The sequence below is a fragment of the Sebastes fasciatus genome, chromosome 11 (assembly GCF_043250625.1).
Source record: "Sebastes fasciatus isolate fSebFas1 chromosome 11, fSebFas1.pri, whole genome shotgun sequence".
Classification (NCBI taxonomy): domain Eukaryota; kingdom Metazoa; phylum Chordata; class Actinopteri; order Perciformes; family Sebastidae; genus Sebastes; species Sebastes fasciatus.
Window position 1 is genome coordinate 12,366,181 of NC_133805.1, and position 20,269 is coordinate 12,386,449.

The 20,269-nt window shown below is 43.6% G+C and overlaps 1 protein-coding gene across 1 annotated transcript in view; it reads right to left on the reverse strand.

Moving 5' to 3' along the window:
- Window positions 1-20,269, reverse strand: part of LOC141776872 (uncharacterized) — a 36,125-nt gene that overhangs the window by 786 nt on the left and 15,070 nt on the right. Inside the window, exons 39-73 of the mRNA XM_074650709.1 lie at window positions 19,602-19,856; window positions 19,295-19,524; window positions 18,989-19,153; window positions 18,037-18,114; window positions 15,793-16,164; window positions 15,092-15,445; window positions 13,563-13,898; window positions 13,348-13,479; window positions 12,182-12,334; window positions 11,912-12,028; window positions 11,637-11,810; window positions 11,340-11,544; window positions 10,288-10,442; window positions 10,095-10,207; window positions 9,893-9,974; window positions 9,503-9,640; window positions 9,212-9,374; window positions 8,931-9,046; window positions 8,590-8,736; window positions 7,493-7,606; window positions 7,253-7,369; window positions 6,998-7,156; window positions 6,569-6,730; window positions 5,209-5,371; window positions 4,944-5,131; window positions 4,764-4,856; window positions 4,319-4,523; window positions 3,549-3,736; window positions 2,952-3,049; window positions 1,958-2,142; window positions 1,656-1,855; window positions 1,049-1,217; window positions 847-956; window positions 594-719; window positions 28-154 (exon numbers count right to left, since the gene is read on the reverse strand). Coding sequence (XP_074506810.1) covers window positions 28-154; window positions 594-719; window positions 847-956; window positions 1,049-1,217; window positions 1,656-1,855; window positions 1,958-2,142; window positions 2,952-3,049; window positions 3,549-3,736; window positions 4,319-4,523; window positions 4,764-4,856; window positions 4,944-5,131; window positions 5,209-5,371; window positions 6,569-6,730; window positions 6,998-7,156; window positions 7,253-7,369; window positions 7,493-7,606; window positions 8,590-8,736; window positions 8,931-9,046; window positions 9,212-9,374; window positions 9,503-9,640; window positions 9,893-9,974; window positions 10,095-10,207; window positions 10,288-10,442; window positions 11,340-11,544; window positions 11,637-11,810; window positions 11,912-12,028; window positions 12,182-12,334; window positions 13,348-13,479; window positions 13,563-13,898; window positions 15,092-15,445; window positions 15,793-16,164; window positions 18,037-18,114; window positions 18,989-19,153; window positions 19,295-19,524; window positions 19,602-19,856 — 5,889 coding nt within the window. The remainder of the gene's footprint in view (window positions 1-27; window positions 155-593; window positions 720-846; window positions 957-1,048; window positions 1,218-1,655; window positions 1,856-1,957; window positions 2,143-2,951; window positions 3,050-3,548; window positions 3,737-4,318; window positions 4,524-4,763; window positions 4,857-4,943; window positions 5,132-5,208; window positions 5,372-6,568; window positions 6,731-6,997; window positions 7,157-7,252; window positions 7,370-7,492; window positions 7,607-8,589; window positions 8,737-8,930; window positions 9,047-9,211; window positions 9,375-9,502; window positions 9,641-9,892; window positions 9,975-10,094; window positions 10,208-10,287; window positions 10,443-11,339; window positions 11,545-11,636; window positions 11,811-11,911; window positions 12,029-12,181; window positions 12,335-13,347; window positions 13,480-13,562; window positions 13,899-15,091; window positions 15,446-15,792; window positions 16,165-18,036; window positions 18,115-18,988; window positions 19,154-19,294; window positions 19,525-19,601; window positions 19,857-20,269) is intronic.

The following is a 20,269-nucleotide window of genomic DNA, read 5'->3' on the forward strand; positions in this document are numbered from 1 at the left end:
CTTTGGTTGTATCATGGTGTAACTTACAGCACTGGACAGGGACTTCCAGAGGTATGTAGTTCTGCTGGCAGAGATGAACAAAAGCAGATGCTAATCTACAGGGAGCTCTGGGGGAGCTCAACTCACACACAGACAAGAACCGACCGGGATCCACCTGCATGACGAAAAAAACACGCTGTAAACATGAAGCTCACAATCGTCAACGCCAATGTCATGTCAGGCAGCAGTATAGTCCAACATATTGCTTTTCACCAAATATAAATTTGAATTATTTTAGATGAAAATAATGTACTTTTCTTTTACATTATTTCCTTTTGGCCAGACTAAGAAGTTATATTTCTTATTAGACATAGTTTTTGCTTCATCTAACTATGATTGAAGTTCGTAAGTGCAGAAGGAACATATTATTTGTTTTGACAGATTTCTCATCACGTCCAGCTGATTAATTTCTTATCTAGGCCATGAAATCCATAAGAGAGAAGGAGAGGCCAGGGCTGCCGGTGCCAGAAACATGTTTTCACAGTATCTATTATATACATTTAACTTCGCCAGAAAATTATGAAGCTTGTGTGATGAAGTGTTTAATTACTCACCACTCTGAAACAGGAAGTCAGAGGGGAGTCAGGAGAGGAGAACAGAGATTCACAGCTCACAGAGCTCGTGGCTGCTTTAGGAAAGTGCTCTGTTGCACCTGGTGGTTTGATACACTCCGGTTTCATCTGTAGACAAATGATCAAACTTCAGGTGAGAACCGGATACTTTTATGTCGACAAAGGTCCAACAATATGAAGATTTTGGGATTTTCTTCTGCATGTATTCAATCATCAGATCTTTCACTTGTCCTACCTGCCAACTGTAGAAAAATTCCTGCAAGTTTTCAGCCTGAGAGCCATCAGGCAGAGGAAAATCATTCCCTGCTTCATTGTCATTAGTCCCCAACAGACCAGTAGACGTGCCTGTGTAGATTAAAACCATGTTATTACCAATAATGACGATCAGTAATTGTTTATACTCCTAACTCGTGTTGAATCTTTAGTTTTAGTCCTACCATGCAACCATCCATCCAGAGTGAAGCTGCACACCTCAAGCGACAGGTCACATGACACTGACGCTCCATTCTGATTGGACACCTGCACGATGTTTGACCCTCTTCTGACAGACACTCCGTTGTCGCTGTCAAACGTGTGCGATATGGTGTTGTTGCAGTTGGCCTTCACCTGTGACACGTTGAAAGAAGCTGTAGAGTTCAGCTCGAAATCACAACACTTCACTCTCTTAATTCATGTTTTGGGTTTTAAAGAGGACCTATTATGCGTTTGTGCTTTTCCCCTTTCCTTTAGTGTGTTATATACTTTTATGTGCATGTAAAAGGTCTACAAAACCCCAAATCCACGCCAACGGGAGTTACTCTCCTCCACAGAAACGCTGCTCATGAACTGCCTGGAACGCCTTGCTTGAAGTCCCACCTTTTCTTCCGTAACATGGTGATGTCACCAAGTAACACATTTGCATTATACCTGCCTAGCGGCTAGTTTGGCATGTCCTCAAAGTAAAGTGTTTTTTTAACATTAAAGCATGTAAACATGTTGAAGTAGAAACCCAAAATACAAGTATGCACCTGCAAATAAGCATAATAGGTCCTCTTTAACACATACCTGTCCATTGTGCTGAACGTTGACAGTGCTGTTATTCATTCCTATCAGAAGGAAGTCATGCAAGTCTGAACTGCGCAGCAGCGTAAATAAAGGCTCGGCGCTGACGTCCTGAGCGAGGAGCAGTGGACAGGAGCCCGGGAGCTCATACAGGTGGCCATCAAATGTCACCACAAACTGATCCGCCACCAGCAGAGCTTGGTCTTATAGAGAGAAGTAGAAGGAGAAAGACAGCATTGCAATTCCAGTAAGTCCTCCAGTGAAATTGCATCATGTGTATATTGCTGAAAAGCTATTAGTCTTACGTGTAAATGGGCTGTCCATGATCTTCCTCTTGAGGCGGTAAAGTTCAGCTGTGGGCCTGATGGAGGCGAGGGCCTGTAGGGGCCTCAGGAGCCACTCCTCCAGAAGGATCTCTATCAGTCCAGCCTCGGACACCCTGGACCAGGGGAGCGGCGGCAGCGGCACCGACGCGACCACCGAACACTCGCTGGAAAAACCAAGAACACTCGATTCAAAATATCAAACTGGAATCATTTTCTTACATATCGTTTGTTCTGACTAGGCAATTTAACAGCAAATGCAGAGCTTTTAAGCTTTGGTTCAAATCAATTTTCAATAGTTATAGCTCTTTATCGCTTGTTGATATTTGTGCAGTAAGGATTGATTTGGTGATTTGCAGGCAGGTTAAAAGTGGCTTGGTTTTGTAACGTTTGCTTCAAGAGCTTTTCAATGACTATATTTCAAAAAGGTTTGGATAGGACCTGCTTCAAATTTAAATAAAGTCACATTATTAGTTATACCTAGACAGCCATCCTGTTATGTCTCAACCAAGGTTAGCCCAGTTGTTACCTAGACCAATGGTATCAAAGTGGGGTCCGGGGAACCTCAGGGGTCCTTGAGGGGGTTCCCCAGCAAAAAGGGGAATAATTTTATTTCACTATAGTCCCATCCATAAGTAACACAATGACAGAATGCATGACTATTTTGGTCATGGTTTTCATTCATTCGTGCATTCATTCATACATATACATACTGTATATACACACAATAAATTAATCAATGAATCAAATGGGGGTCTGTGGTCTAATTTGTGTCAGGTTACGGGTCCTTGATGTGAAAAAGATGGGAACCACTGACCTAGACATCTTTTGACCTTGGTTCTTAGTGGGTGGGATTGGCATACTATCATCACATAATGAAGGATATGTCCCTCCTCTGACCTCTTTTATTTTTAATTTTAGGAAAAGAGGTTCACAGAGAGCTTTTCTTCATGTATGTCTCAGACATGTGCAGTACCTGGGGGAGAATTTGTAGACAGACGCCAGTCGCTTCCTGACTCCAGACAGAGCCATGGCCAGCCTGGTCTCCACCCAGTGGTAGGTATGCTGCCCTGCCTGGATCACACACACACAACACCAACCATTACTACACATTAATGAGTGAGTCTGCATGTATATTAGTATGCTGCTTTTGAGTCTTTATCTGGGATTTGTCTTGTGTGACTGTTACCTCAACTCTACTGGATTTAGCCTCTCCGTGTGCTCTGCATTACCAAAATCAGACTTTCGCTTTTATTTCAGCATGTTGGTCATGATTAGATTTTACAAGTTTATCATCAAATATACTATATAACATGAGTGGAGCTGAACACAGAAGAGAATGATCAGAAACACAGAATCCCAGTTTCTAGCATATCCAGGTTCATCAAAACCAGGATAAGAGCTCATCCAAGTTTTTGAAACCGGGATATTTACATGCAGAAAATAATAAAGCGGATACTCCAAAAAAAACAACCACAACTTGGATACTAGATACAGAATTCACACACTGTAAAAATATCTACAAAATGCTTTAAATTAGCCAAAAAAGGGCACCAGCATGCAGCTTTCTCACCACATCCAGGGCGACGCTGAGCGTGGCGACGCCAGCCTGAGCCAGCGAACTCAGCTGAGGGTTCCCCAACAACACAGGTAGGACTGCCACCAGCCCGTCAGTCCACAACGACACAGCCTCCCTCCACAACGCCTCCACCCTCTGGCCCTTCACATCTTGGTACACACCTGCGAGAGTGGCCAGGGGCCCTGAGGACGCAGCACGACACTTTGTCACACTTTATGCATTAGAGCTGCAGTCTGTAACTTTGAGCAAATATGATCAAAAAGTTATTTTTATAAAACTTTATCACTATATACTGACAGTGATAATCTGTGAAAAAAATCATTAGTCTTGCACTTGCTCAAAGTTACTGACTGCAGCTTTAAGATGGCTTTTTTAATGAGAGCAACAGCAGATAAACACTTTTCTCACAGGAAGTGTAAGGGTCAAAGTCACACAAAAATGATGTGATTGTGTAAGAGAAAAAAAATAACGATGTGGGACAGAAGCTTTTCATGCGTCAGATAATGATGTAAGAAGGAAGAGAAGATCAGTTGTGATTCAGAGTTTCTTAGAAAGAAATTAGATTTCTGCCTGTGAGGAAAGGCAGGGACCGACAAGACATCAGGGGAGGGTGTTATCTCCTCTATCTGCTCTCCCAATCTTTCTGGCTCTACAATTTTTTCTTTCATGGACACAAAATGCATGACCGCTTTGAGACTTTTGATTGCTTAGCCAATCAAGGCAGTAGCTGACATGACTCATTAGCATCATCTCCCTGGACTCACTCCTCAGTTCCTGTTGTCCCAGCAGAGAGGCGTGCTGCAGCAGGCTGAGGAAGCGAGGCAGGCTGTCAGTCACCACGCGATGTGGGGGGCTGCTCCTCCACAGAGACAACAAACCCCCGTTTCTGTGCTCCAGCAGAGCCTCCGCTCGCTGGGAAACATGAAGGGGCACAGCGCTCAGCTCCTGGAGCAGCTCACTGTCCCTGGACTGCAGAGAAAGGTGTGAGGAGAAGCCACGTTAAAAATAAAACCGCACTTTTAAGACAAAGTTAGATTCTGAGTCTAAAACACAAATTGAAAATAAATAATAAATAAATAAATAAATAAATAAGTAAATAAAATTAGTACTAATAATGATAATAAATCCCCCCCCAAAAAAAACAACAACAACAACTAATGTTACCACATGCATTTGTTTCCATTAAGCATCCTGCAGTATTTTGGTTACCTGCCGCCTGAATTCACTGAGGAGATGCTGTAATGTCTTGATTCTTTCCAGCAGCTTGTTCTGTATCTGAGAGCTCAGGTATTGAATCCGTGCCTGTGAAAATAACAATATTCAGTATTTCAAAGTGCCATGCTGTGCTGTAATAACAAATGTAGTGTTTTTGTGCAGTTTTGGTGATACCTCCACTGCAGTCAGACTTTCCAAACAGCCACTAGCTCTCAGCGTCAGCCTGTGATTGGCTGATCCCACAGACACGCTGCCCAGAGTTTCAGGTTCGCTGCCACCGTCTCTTTTCCGCACATCCAGCATCAAACTGTGATTTGTTCCCACACATGCCGCTACGGTGACGTCCTCGTTCAGACCTGGACCTGGACAGATTGAATTCTTCATAATCATGGTTTTAATATTTTAAATATTATTGCAGAGATGATTGTGTGTTTGTTACCGTTCATGTAACCTGCTGTGGTCTGAAGACATCGTCCCTCTGCCGTCCCGTTCAGCCAGATCGTCTCTCTGCGGTCCAGTCTGGCCTGCACCTGGAGACCAGACCCCCGGGGCCAAGACAGGGCACTGCCTCCCACCTCCACACTCCAATTACCAATCCGAGACTGTGAAGTAGACACGCACACAGGGGGGGGGGGGGGGTTATGTGTCAGACTATTTCTTGGCTGGGAGCCTTACCTTCTTTGAGTATTGGCGTCACCGTGAGGTTGCCATGCAACCAGCCTGAGACGGCTGGTTGCCTGGCCGCCTGATCCAAGATATAGTCCTGCACATAACCTCCCATAAAACCACAACTGGATGTTTTTACATTTTACACACTACAAATGTTCGTACACATAAAACAAACGAAATACAACGTGTTAATAAATGAGCTTTAGAGGACAGAGCCAAACCCTTGGCCGTACCTAATTCTAATGTTAAACTAGCATCTATAAAATATCACCATAATCAGTTGCTGATAATTCAAACGATTGATTATGGTGATATTTTATCTATGCGTGCAAGTTCGTCTTAGATTCAGTGCATCATGCTGCGTTACGATTTCTCACATCATCACAGCTTGTATGAGAAAGTTGGTTTGTCCTCCTCATACAACTGTAGAATAAACACACTCTTTATGAGGCCATATTGCACAAACTGTCTCCTTATTTATGTTCTCTTCTGACTGCTAAAACTATCAGTGGCTGCAACCTTCGGTCATGCGGACAAATTATGTACATCATTCCTCGAACCTGCACCGTCTTTGGTGAAAGTGCTTTTAAAGATTTTGCACCCTCATCTATTACTTTATAAGAATGAAAGACTATTTGACCCACTGACGTCCTGTTACTGAACATCGCTGCTAATCCATTGTTTGATGTCATTTGTCACATTTAAGTCTGTTGCTTGTTTCTTTTATGTGAAATTTCTTATGTTGTTTGTTTTAACCGTTTTTGGCATTTTGTTTTAAGTCTGTTGTTTGTGAAACTTTTTATGCTACCCGTCTTGGCCAGGACTCCCAAAGTAAAAGAGATGCTGAATCTCAATGGGGAATCTTATAATAAAATAAAGGTTAGATAAAAACTGATTGGTCCTCACAAGGACAGAAATAGAAAAGCACACAGAGTTACAGCGCTAACAGCCACTCTGTACAGAGTGCTATTTAATCCAAATCTAATAATTCCTTATCACAATAAAGTCCTCGCAGCAATGTAATAAAACCATCATACCCAATAATAGAAAAGTGGCTTGACATGCTCTGTTTACCTAAAGTTCTTAACTGAGACACATTATTGTTAATTAACCCCCAGAGGGTCGTTCACCTCAGAGAACAGAGACACGTTGGAGCCCTGAGCGGTCGAGGAGTTGGTCAAGGCCAAGGTGAGGCTGCAGTGGTGGGGCCGTCCGGTCACCGAGAGGCGAGACTGTGTGTAGAACAGCTCCTCTCCTGAGTTCACTCTGTGGGATCCAGACCACGACAACGTCTGAGAGACACACAGAGAGAATAAACAGCAGCTCAAGAAATGAAATAAGCATATCTGAAAACTTACAAGACTTATGTATATGGTTGAAAATACTCTTCCCCAGGGACGCGTTTATCAGAGGACAACCACACACAGAAAAACCATTAATCACTCATAGCAGCACAGCAGCTACAATCTCTACATGTTTTTGGCTTAGACCCCAAACTATAAATCACTGCGTGAGAAGAAAAGCAGTCAGAGACGAAGGATGCAGATGTGTGTACTCACAGGCTGTGGGGGGCAGAGGCCCAGCAGCACTGTGTGCTCCAGGCGATCCCTGAGGTTGGTCTGGATCTTAGCCAGGAGTGTGTGTGATGGACAGGGCGCAGGAGACACTTTGTCCAGGCCAACGTTCACCTGGAGGCTGTGCATTCCCCGCGGACCCCTCTAGAAACAACGCAGCAACACAAACCATCAGCCATCTGTGACCACATGATGGGAGAAATTTGTCGTAGGAATTAAACGTTTTAGCTGTCAGAGCACCTGGTACTTCATGCCCTGCTTGACGCTCCTGTTGTCCCATCGTAGCTCTGCATTCTGGGAATACGAGTTTCCCTCCTGACCCACTGACACACAACCTTTGACAGAAGACACTGACATCTACACACACACACACACACACACACACAAAGAGAGAGACATAGAGATATAAAGTAATTAGGCAATCAATAAGGAGGTTATTGTACACAACATCCATGAGGAGTTTTGAACTTGTCCACCAACCTGTTGTGTTGAGAACAGAGCACACGCCTGCCCCCTGCTGGAGTTATTCTGCCACTGTTTGTTCAGGCTGACGGAGATATTGACAGGGACTGCGCTGTCCCATGACAGATGGGTCTGCATACACAATAATGAATGAATGAATAAATAAATAAATGAAAAAATAAAATATACAACAAAACTCATAATTTTTCACTTTTTGTACTGAAATTGCACATTACACTAGGCAAAATTATCGGAATTATGAATAGAGAAAAAAAGCTCTGCCTGGCTACACCGATCCCCTTAATATTAATTAATTAATTTACTCATTTTTATTATTATTATTATCATTATTATTAAATTTTTTATAATTCTATTTATTTATTTTAATATTATTGCTATTTCTTTGACCTTTTTATTGCTATGATTATTATTATTATCATTATTATTATTATTATTATTAATGTAGTTATTGAACTTACTTAACATTATTATGTTTACCTATTTATTTATACATTTTTCTTCTTATTTATTTATTAATCTCTTCCCCTCAGACGTACCTGCACATGCCTCTGGTCACAGTTATTCACATGGATGAATGTATGAATACATACATACACACAAACACTTTAAATACTCCCACTAACTAACAAAAACTACCAAAAATCTGTACCATATTCACATCATAACACCTGTTCCATACGTCTTATATTTGTGTCTGTATATTTCATTTTACACCTGTTTTTACTACAGTATGTCACTCTGACAAAATTATTATAAATAATGTAGTTTAGTTTAAGTAAACAGCAGTATGCACGGTGTCCAATACAGTAGACATAAAGTATGTAAAAAAAGAAGAAAACTATAAAAAATAATAATAATTATATTTGGGTAAAGAAATGGTGATTTGGTGATTTATGCATGAAAAGGTTTTAATATTAGAACCTGGTGAGAAACAGTGACCTGCTCCATTTGAGCTCATAGAAACAGAGGTGAAGAGGACTGTTTCAAATGCCAAATGAGTCAAATTGACACTCATTTCTCGGTTATATGACTAGCTGAGATAATATATTTTATTTTATAGTGTAAAATGAAGAGGTAAGCGTGTGACGGCCTACTTGGTGGCTGCTGCGTCGTTCCCTCTGTGAGCTGTGTGACAGCGTGTGAAGGGACATCTCGCTGAGAGTGGAGGAGAACGGCTGCTTCAGCTCCAGTTTGGTCTCGTTTGTCTCCTCCGATCGACTCCACGAGCTCAGAGCTCTGACCTTGAGATAAACAAACCACCAGTTTGTGACCGCAGAAAGCCAAAGAGAATTTTTCATTTTTCATCAAAATGCACATTATATTTTCCCCGTTGAATACGACAATTTCTGAGTGGATAAAAAAAGGAGACAAAAAGATTTATTTGAATGAAGCCCTTCACATTTTCCATATCATGTCACACGTTGTACAGTCTGACCTGCTCCAGTCGGCCGTGCCTCGTCCAGCCCAGTAAGACACTGTCCAGTCGGCCACGTAGGGAACGCTCCAGAGTCACCTCCAAACTAGTCCAACGGGGGATGCAGTTGACCTGAACTGAAGTCAAGAACAAGAGAAAGACATCAACAATCTGTCTTATAGGTGGTCACTCATCAATAGCTTCATCTTTAGCCCTGATGTCTGTTAGATGTGATGGAAATGGACAAACGTTGTCCCTGTGATGGTTGTAATGTTCTGCAGAGTTGGTCTGCAACAGTTTACCCTTCAGGGTCTGGTTCCCTATCTCCAGTGCTGGAGGTGCAGAGTAGAGACCAGTTAAGATGAACTCCTGGCTGCCCCACACAGCTCCGTGTTGGACTTGGTAGCTCCAGTTCCTGGCCTCATACACCGTCCTCACAGCGACAGACCTGGGCAGCGGCTTCAACTGCAGAACAAAGAGGATCACCGAAACATTTAGGATGCGAGTGCGTCGTGATGTTCACAGTGTGGAAAGACAAAAATGTCTGTAACAGATTGATCATACAGTATATACTATTCATAGTAAAGAGATACCTGTGGGTATGAGTGTTTGAGCTCTACAGCCTGTCTGTATCCACTCTCTATAGCTGCCAGTTCCCCCAGAGCCCACAGCCTCCTCCTGCCTGACAACACCTCCACCAAACCTGCCACACTGGACTGAGACTGGTTCAGCTGGAGAGAGAGGGAACAGATATGTCATGTCCATAAAACACTCTTAATTACTAATACATGTCACATCCTGTCATAATTACTACAGTTGCTAGAGGTCACTGTTGTGTTCTTTTATACCTTCTTTCGGTGATCTACCATTTGAATAGGTGATAAAACATACTAGTGGGAGTATTGACACACATTTATGGGCCATTTAGCGACTGATATATTTAATAGCCTGACAACAAGAGCTCCTTTAGAATAAGAACCCACCTGAGAGCGGACATTGAGCTGAGCAGGCAGGTAAACCGACATCCTGGGAATGTTGTGGACCACCTTCACCATCAGGTCCTTACTGGACAAAAGAACTTCTGTCACTTAAAGCAAGTGTGTGTGTGTGCATGTGTTTGATTGACAGGAGATTTTCTTTTCTTTTCTCTTCAACGTGGTTTTTGTATGTGTGTGTTAACAGTACCTATGAGACAGGTGGTGTCCCTGGATGATAAGAGCCAGCGAGGAGCTGAGTTCAGGGTTCACAGCCACGGAGCACCTCAGCTGGGACTCAGTAAGTCGTCCCCAGGCCTCCACCTACATCGACAGCCACAGAATGATGAGGTTAGCAAAGGAGGAGCAAAGTTATGGGAATTTTTAGTGTATGTTACCCTCACCTGTAAGGCAGGGCTACTTTGTCCCTGTACGGTGTGTTTTAGTGTGACTCTGGCCTCCTTGGACCCTCCGTGGGCCCCCCAGCCTCCTACGTCTCCTGCCGCTCGGACTCTCCAGTTGTGGCAGTGGATGTCTACTGAGGCGCTCCGCAGAGGACCTGCAGAGAGGATCAGTGCTGTTGTTAAAGGTAAAAGCCCCTCATACCCATCATGAGAATACAAATAGTCTGAACCATTTTTTTGTTTCTGCAAAGACAAACTGAGAGCTGTCTGCATTTTAAAAAAATTAATGACTTTTGCTTTGTGATATGGAAATCAAGCTTTAAAAAACACAAAGTTAAATGGTGACCTCAGGTGGTCAGTTTTTGATACTGCAGTTGGACGGTAGGATTCAAGGCAAAACCTCATGATGACATGATGAGAGGGGAAACTATAGACTTGAAATACAATAATTATGATAGTGCTAGTTAAATCATTTTTGTCCATATGAAGAAAAAGAATGAAATCTCTTTCCTCTTCGCCCTCAAAAAAGGTACTGAGAAACAACTGCAGCCGCATTTAGACTTCCCAAACTTCGTGAAACAATATCAAAGAGGACCTTTGTATTTTTCTCTTTCCTTTGGTGTGTTATATAGTTTTTTTGTGCATGTAAAAGATCTGCAAAGCCCAAAGTCTACGCCAAAGGGAGTTACTCTTCCCCACAGAAACACTGGTCTTGAACTACCTCAAACGCCTTGCTTAAAGTCCTGCCTTTTCTTCTGTAACACGGTGATGTCACCAAGTAACACAGTTGCATAATACCGCCTAGCGGCTAGTTTGGCACGTCCTCAAATAAAGCTAGTTAGAGCAGAGCTTGAGTGGAGTCTGAAGAGTTTGGTTTGGCTGACCAATCAAAGCAGACTGCAGCACAGCAGGTATGAGAAAAGTAAAGCGTTTTTGGACCATTAAAGCGTGTAAACATGTTCTAGTAGAAACCTAAAATACAAGTATGCACCTGAAAATTAACATAATAGGTCCTCTTTAAAACACAAAGCTGTCTTCAAATGCAATCTGACCTTTGAACTGAGCAGTCAGCGTAGTGTCCATGCTGTGCTGTGTCCCTGTTTGATTAGAAGCTGGTGGAGAGTAGGAGAGCAGCAGGGCCAGACGCCCGTCGGCCACGCTGACGTTCAAGCCGGAGGCGAGCAGCTTGTGTCCGTCCACGGTGAGCCGAGCCCTGGACTGAAGCTGAGAAAAGACTCCCTGGATGGAACATAAGCCCTCGGAGAAGAAAATCACAAGAGAGGTGTTTTTTTTTTTTTTTCATCCACTCTTATAAATTCAATAAACCAATATAATGTAAAGAACGTTACCTCTATATTAAGAGGCAGTCCTCTGTCTTGTAGCCACGACCAGCTGTGCCACACGGTTCCTCTCATCTCTTTGGTCATCGGGAGACATTTCATCTTCAGTCTCACTCCGGCCTGCTGACCTCCAAACTGGGACTGTAACGTCAAGGCCTTCCCCTCAGCAGAGCCGAGCTCCACCTGCACACACAGTCACTGTGATATCAACCACCTGAGAGACTGTACACCTTCGTCCAGCGAGCTGTTTTAAACTGTCAGTCCTTGATGGTTGAGTTTCTAACCTGGATGCTGTTGTTAGCATGGATTCCCAGTTTCTTCAGATAGTTCACCGTGTGTCTAAAATGACTCTTCACTCTGACCGTTTCAGGCATCTTTGAAACTGTCATCTCTTGGGTTAGCTGTAAAAACATTCAGTGAGTATAAGGTTGGTATGGTTATAAATGGATATGCAGTATGGCATTATAGAGTTCAGGTTCATATGACTTGAAAGAGCATTTCATCCCAACATCACGAGAAACGGTGTCATAGAGTGCTAACGCTGCCTCTTATACCTTTTGTCTTCCTGCGCTGCTGTGTAGTAGGTAATAGTACGAGCCATTGCCATGACTCCCACAATTCATAGTCACTGCAGCGTTAACAGGGAGACCCAGCTTCTTCAACAGGGGCAGAGAGTGGTTTAGACTGAGCGATGCCTCATTTTGATCCTGAGAAAACAATTACGATACACAGCATCACATCCTTTGTCTTTGAGAATAGATCAATCAAGGGGACATCTTTGTATCACAAGCGAAATGTGAATTTCATTGGATTTTAAGCGGAAACACCCCAGGCAAAAACATTGTTTATCATGCACTGGTCAATTTGGAGATTTTGGGTTATTTTGCTTCCATAACATGTCTTCTTTCAGACTAGAGGAAAGAAAACATCCAAAATACACATTCAGGTGTTTATTTTACTACTTTGTCTATCTGCGTCTGTAGATTTCTCCTAAATTCATCAACAATTAGCATTAGATAATGTCTCATTTGCACATTTAAACATTTTTTTTCATAAAACTTGTAGTACAAAAAATACTAGTGTCTTGCAAAATGTATGGAATTTTATAGTACATATCTTTAAAGGCCGTTTTCTCTAAATTAGTTATGTATCATACTTTGAGCCAGAAATCTCCACCTCAGTAGCACTTATATACACCAAACTTTCCAGTTTCATTCCTATCTACATTCTTAAGGTTTTTATGGAGGGGTTTGTTCATATGTAATTCATAGCCTGATTTATAGAATGTTTTATTCCTAAAAACATGGATTTTTTTATGGCTGTTAACAGTTCTTTGTCATGCATGAAGTGATAAAAAAGAGATATCTACAATTTCCTCTGTAAAAACCTTTGACTGTAATGTTGTTGACAAAATGAAACAAGCATTTTGAACCTGGCTTTATCCAATGTTCAGATTTCTTTTCTGGAAATGTATGCAAATTATCACATATTTCATAAGATAATGCCTAATTTGCATATTTAAACATAAAATCTCAGAAAACTTGTACTACAAAAAATAATTGCCTTAATGTAAGTAATCAACTTGGGAAGTTTCATGGTGATATCTAGTAGTTAAAAATGTTACCCTATTCACCTGGGGTGTCTCCCCTTAAAAGGCAAATAATTGATCAATTAATTGTTTTTATGTAACAAATGTAAAATCATAAATGTATTTCCACACCTTGGTTTTCTTAAGAGTCACTGAAGCCTGTAACTCTGTATCATCCATCACCATGGAGACCTGAGACTCTGCAAGAGTCGAGGAGACAACCAACGACGCAGAGGACTGCATCCTGTCCGGACTGCCCCACTCCTACAAACATGATCAGAAAGTGATGTAGTGAAGTTATTATAGGTTCAGTCAGACAATCATGTGGTAGTCTATGTTCACTCTACCTGAATCACTGTACAGTTGTTGTGATACACCAGCGACCCCTGCAGACCCGGCTGTGACGTCACAGCTCCGCTGGCTCCTACAGCACACTCCTCCACCTGAATGAGGGCTTCGGTGTCATATCGTTGTTTCCCGGCCCTGCAGGTGACCCTCAGTCTGCCGTGCTCCGGTAAACCTCTGAGAGAAGGGAGGTTGTGACTGAGCTCGCCCTCCACGCTCAGCTCCGGCCAGGCCCTTGCATTCAGCCTCAGTGAACCCCTCTTGCCCTCCAGCTCGGTGTCCACCGTCGCCGTCCAGATACCCCGAGGGTCCTGCCACACCGAGCCATTCAAATGAGCCTAGAAAGGACAGAACAGCACATAAATAAATACATCTCACACGGATACCGACTGAAGAGGCCTAACTCTTCCACAAAACATCTCCAAGGGGTGAAACTTTTACCTTTAATAGACCTTTTGGACTTTGCATTGAAAATCTCAGGTGTAACTTATAAGACTAACGAGTGTCCCAGTCTTAATTACGGTATTAATTACACCTGTGCGTTTCCTGACATGTCTACATATCTGCAGTGAAAAAGGTCTATACTACGTTCCCAATCATTTGTTCTTTTCACTTTTAGTACATACTGCAGCTGCCCTTACAAAGTACATGCTGTTGCATGCAGTATGCACACAATTGGGACACTTCGTCATAACATTGTGCCTTGAACATTGACCCTCTTGCTCATATATCGGCTGTGCTTGTGTGTGATTGTGGGTCAGAATAGCCAGAAAGGCATGCTGGTTGCATACTGCAAAAATGCGACTAGATGTAGTAGGACATCCTGGTATTTTTGACATACTGCATTTAACATACTATGTATCTGGCATACTAAATAGTATGCTAGTATGGGTACTGGAATGCACAGCTACTGTCTAACCAATCAATAATGTTTGTAAGAGTAGGTTGATTTCATTCAGACCATTAACTTTTTAATGAAAATGCCCTCATCAAGTCAACCCGTTTGACCGGCACACACTACAAAATTCCCAAATTGTAATTGTGATGGACATACAGGCAGTTTAATACAACTTTTAAAGAGGCCATATGTAAGAATCAGAAATTGCTTGTTAACAGTGACACCTGTGGTCGTTACGTCAACGACGGTCAGCGTCCTGTTGCTCGCGCTTGTGCTCGCACTACGTAGACGCGAGCGAGCATCGGTCAAAACAGTGAGGCAACACACACAAGCCTGAACGTGATTGACAGCTAAAACCACAATATCACTCTATATTTCAAATGCTTGGCAGTAATGTTAGCTTATCTGTCCAATAAGAATTTTGTCAGCTCGGGGTCCGTTTTGATACCAAAAACCAAACGAACGTCCCTCTGTGAATCGATGGCCCGGCCGATGTTGATCTTAGTTTTCGCGGGAGGTCTCATTTTTTCACACATTGGCAATAAAAAACAATTTAAAAATGTGTAAAAACTTACATACAGTCCCTTTAACTATGTCAAAGCTTCAGTAGTCATCCACAAAAACCTAGAGTACCTGTAACATCGGGCACTCTGACTCCAGAGCCCAGAGCCACCGTGTCCTTCCTTTGGCCTCTACGACTCCATTGGCTCTAATGTGACACGCCCCAGCCTTAATGAGCAGGGCCCCGGCATGCTCGGGGCCTCCAGGAGCAGTGGCCTCTACGGTGACTATCTGGGGCACACCGTGGCTCCTCAGCCCAAGGAAGGAGTGTGTGAGGGTCCCGGAGAGACGTGGAGGCCTGCAGGACTGACTCAGTTCCAGGGAGAGGTCCTGGCTGTCCGCCCTCAGAGAGGAGGTCATGGTAAGCCGGCAGTGGGCGACTGACAGGAGGCCCTGGAGAGCCAGGGACGCTGGGAGGACCGTTCCCTGTGGCACACGGACATACGAGGAGGATGTTAATCTGTGTCTCTCTCCACAGTGGCAGCAAGTCAAACAGGGGTAGTCTAGCAGCTGTATCATCTGTTCTGTTGTTCTGGTCTGCTGCTGTAAGAAATGAACTGTAGCTTGACCTTCTAATGAGCTGGAAACTGTATTTCAAAGGAAACTGTGTTAACATGGACAGGTGTGAATCATGTAGGAAATACCAGCTCTTCTGACTGGGATGAAAGAAATGACAATGTATTGCCACAGTTAGAGGTAACAGTAATATTTACAACTTAAACATATTCAGGTTTCTACAAGCAGTATCACACAGAACTGACTGATTGTCTGACCTGTAGAGCAGGACAGTAGTTGGTCACATTTACAGCGTAGGAAGACTGCTCCTCTTCCGTCTGCGAAGCCTCAGTTTTCCCCAAATTACCCCTAAAATAACAACGTCCCAGCTCCAGGCCGACCTCCACGCCAGGTAGATGTGCAGTTGAAACATTGAGGATCAACGCTCCGTGTGCAGGGAATCCCAGCATCTGTATCGCCTCTATAGAGTGCTGTACAGATGCTTTCAGACTGAGGTGGGGGTAACAAGTTAAATGCAGGCTAAGGTTGCCTTTCTGTTCCCCCTCGGCCTGGAGGATGGTGCTGAGGTGAGTGGAGCAGCCAGAACGGGTGATGGAGATGTTGGCTGAAGTCTGCGACGGCAGGAGGGTCTATAGAGGAAAAATTAAAAAAGGAAAGATCAGAACCGGGACTATTCTTCACTCTTTCCAAACAGATACTCTCTATATAAAGTTTATAGCTGCAACTAACGATTATTTTCATTGTCGATTATCTGTCAATTATGTTCTCGATTAATTGATTGTTTGTTTGGTCTGTAAAATGTCAGAAAATGGTAAAAAAAAATGTCCAAGATGACATCCTCAAATGTCTTGTTTTGTCCACAACTCAAAGATATTCCGTTTAATGTCATAGAGGAGTAAAGAAACCAGAAGATATTCACATTTAAGAAGCTGAAATCAGAGAATTGCAGCTCTAAAAAAAGTTGTGTTGTCAAAAAATGAATGAGCAGACACATGCACAGTGCTACAGGTATATATCTTTTTTACATTAATGAATCATCTTTACATCTATTTAACACAAATATACGGAAATACACAAACAAGGCCATTGCTGAAAGGATTCTCTGCATTACATTTTACATAAAGTGCAAAAGGGGTTTAATATTGTTGAGCATGAACGTTGGTACCAAAATTCATGGTAATCCATCTAATGGTTGTTTGGGTTGTTTCAGTCTGGACCAAAGTGGTGGACATAACGACAGACACGGACATTTCTATCCCTAAAGCCACAAGTGTATCTAAAATCCATTAGGAGGTTAACGTTCATTTCAACCATGGTCTTGTTGGTACTTTTTCCACACAGTAAGAGTGTTATCAATGCAACTTGTACTGTAATGGAAAGACAAGAGTCATCTCCAAGGTGAAGATGTTTCTTTTGCTTTCCTTCTGCTGGGAAACAAGTTTCCTCACACGCCTTCTTGTTTCCTCTCTAACCTTCAGTAAGACACATCGCTGGTGGACAAAAAAATCCCAGCTGGTCCCCCCGTCCTCTCCTCCCCCGTGTTGATTTGCCAGGAGAAGCACGGAGCACGCGTCACTTTCCACCTCCAGCTCAGCTTGACTAGCCGTGGTCGACATGCTAACAGTGAGCTCCCCCGGTACACCGGCGGTGGCCAGGTTCTGCTGAAGCGTGACCCTCAAGGAGGCGGAGGGCTCCCAGGCAGCGGTCAGGTCGATCAGAGCGGAGCGGGTGTTGAAAGAGACCTGAACACTTCCAGAGAGGGAGGTGTCGCCGAGCTCACCTGACCCTTGGAGGTCTACTCTGTTTGGGATGATGGAGGCAAGAGAGGCCCAGTGATGCTGGAAGGTCCAGTCTACTTCAGCCTTTTGGTCCTTCAGCAGCACAGATAAGAGGCACTGACAGGAGTCCTGCTCATTTTCTAAACCCAAAGAACATTTGAGTCCATCTTTCCCTGCTTGTCCATGTACGGTTAAAGAGGTTTTATGTGTCACATCCCCCTCAGCTCTCCTAACCTGAACCCACGCCAGCCTCCCCACCCCTTTACACCAGACAGACAGCACCAGACTTGAGGTGATTGAGTCCCATGCTACACTGACATCTGCCCAGATGTGACACCAGCTTTCCAATCTCATCCGACCTGTCACCTCTGCCTTGTGTGCAATGCTGCGGGTGCCCATCTCAAGCAGGCCATGCCAGCCATACAGCCCAGGCCTCTCCAACCTCAGTCCCACATTCAAATCCATTCTCCAAGGGGCAGCCACCAACCCGACCCCCAGAGCCCACCTCTGAGGCCCAGGCCGGAGCAGCAGCCTGAGGCTAGATTTAGCGGGCATGCCCAGATACATCAACAGTGGCACGGAGGAATGAGTGAGGTTAGCTCTGAGCTCCTTCTGGCCGTTGGAACTGTGACAGCCTTTAGCTTGAGCGCTGAGGCTAAAGTGAGCGAGCGACAGGCCATAGCAGAGCCTGCTGTGTGGTCTATAGGAGCGAAACACTCGTACCTCCACAGGGCGACCCGCCACATTTCCATAGCACTGGGCCGAGAGTCGGTCTGCGGTGGCGTCCCCTGTGCAGTTCATCTGTGAAAACAAAACCCCCTGTAAGCAAAGTTTGTTTTTCAAAGAAGAAACTGAAGGAGGAGATGGAAGAAATTCTGAGGAATTACTGAACTTTAGACCGGCCAGCCACATAAAATTTTGTGGTGCACCAATATGCTAATCTGAGCCCTTATTATGAAACAACATGTGTTTAATGTTGAAAAAGTATTTTGTTTTATTCTTAGTGGTTCATTTGATACTACTGATCATGGTGGGCGGTTGGACATGCTGGAATAATGCGCCATCTTCTTTATATTATGGGAAACATAATACTCTTTCTTCAGTCAGATGAGAAGATTGATATAACTCTCCGCTACCTGAAGGCCACGGTAGTTCTCTGACACGCTTGTGAAACTGCGGTAACGTGAGCAGCAGAGTCCAACCGCTGTCTGACTTCCGTTGCTCATAAAGTAGTGTTATTATGGTAAGGATGTCCTCTGAGCGAGGCGAACGGTGTTACCACAGTTTTGGAAAGGGAGGAGTGAGCGGAGGGGGACTCAGTTGGTTGCAATCTGCAACCACACCACTAGATGCCAACAAATCCTACACACTGTACCTTTAAGTGTGGCGTCCCTTAGGGATCAATCTTTGGGCCCTCTTTATTCAAATATATATTCCTCAATTTGGAGGCAAAAAATTAAATCTTTTTTTGACATAGTGATACTGGTGACACAGAGCTCTACAGTTCTTCTCACCAGTGATGTTGGGCCTATGTATTTACTGTTAACTCAATGTATGAAACACAATGCTCCACAATTACATAAAGATCACGGGTAAAGATGAATGAAGACAAAGTTTTCATTTTCAGTCACAGGCAGAAACCTGCTAGTGATATGTAAATTATGTAAACTTTTACCTGTAAAGAGGTGGGTATGACTCCCTGGAGCAGCTTCATCTGTTGCCATAGAGACAGTACAAATATAGCCGCGCTGTTTTTCGATCCAACGTTAAAAAGGATGTCAACCATTCTCTCGTCTTCCGTGTGAAGGACCAAGCCTGTGTCCAGACCGTCTGTTTCTAACTAACAGTGGGAAGAAAAACATAAAAATACAGGAAAGACAAGTATGCATGTGCACATATTCTGAGAAAGATTGATGCATCTAAGGACGTTAATAAAATATTGAACTTGCTAGGGATAGAAAAACAGAAGATAATCTTGCACCTGGTAATGTGCTTTGGCTTGTATGGAGCTTGATACGCCTCTTTTCAGCAGGGCTTTGACTTGATGCTGCAGCCTGGAGAAGTACTCCCATCGTGGGGTCACCTGGTCAGTCTTGCCTCCATTAAACTCAGCTGTTAGATGTTCTGGTCCAGCCTGCAGCTCTGCGAGGACTGACAGTCGACCGCCATCCTGGGCCCACCTCACCTGGGCATTACTGCTGGCGGGAACACCTGTATCCAGAAGACAAAGACACTGAGACACCAGGAGAGATTATAAAACATAAAATATGTATGAAGTAATGATTTACCTGTGGCACTGAGCAGGTGGAAGGAGTGAGATAGTCTGGTGTAGACCTCACCTGTCCCTCCATCCCCCAGTCGGCGGCTCGCATTCACACACAAATGCTTCGCCCCTAACCGAACACACAGCCAATCACGGGACACGTGATGTTTCTTTCCCATCATGCCCTCTTCGTCTTCTCTGTCTGAAGAATCTCCGGGATCCTCCTGATGTCTCAGCTCCACGCTGTACAACGTCTCCATCACTCTGACTCTCAGATGTCCTACAATTATATGAAAATGATTCCCAGTACTCAGGAAGTTTTTCAGGTAAAGACAACGTCCGAACAAAATTACATAGCATCATGTGATATTAAAGAGGACCTATTATGCTTTTGTGCTTTCTCACTTTCCTTTAGTGTGTTATATAATTTTGTTTTCTGTGGATGTAAAAGGTCTGCAAAGTTACAAAGCCCAAAGTTACTCTCCCCCACAGAAACACTGCTCCTGAACTGCCTGAAAAGCCTTGCTTGAAGTCCCGCCTTTTCTTCCGTAACGTGGTGATGTCACCAAGTAACACATTTGCATAATACCTGCCGAGCAGCTAGTTTGGCACGCCCTCAAACAAAGCAAGTTAGAGCGGAGCAGGATCGGAGTAAAGAGAGAACATAAAGCATGTAAACATGTTCTAGTAGAA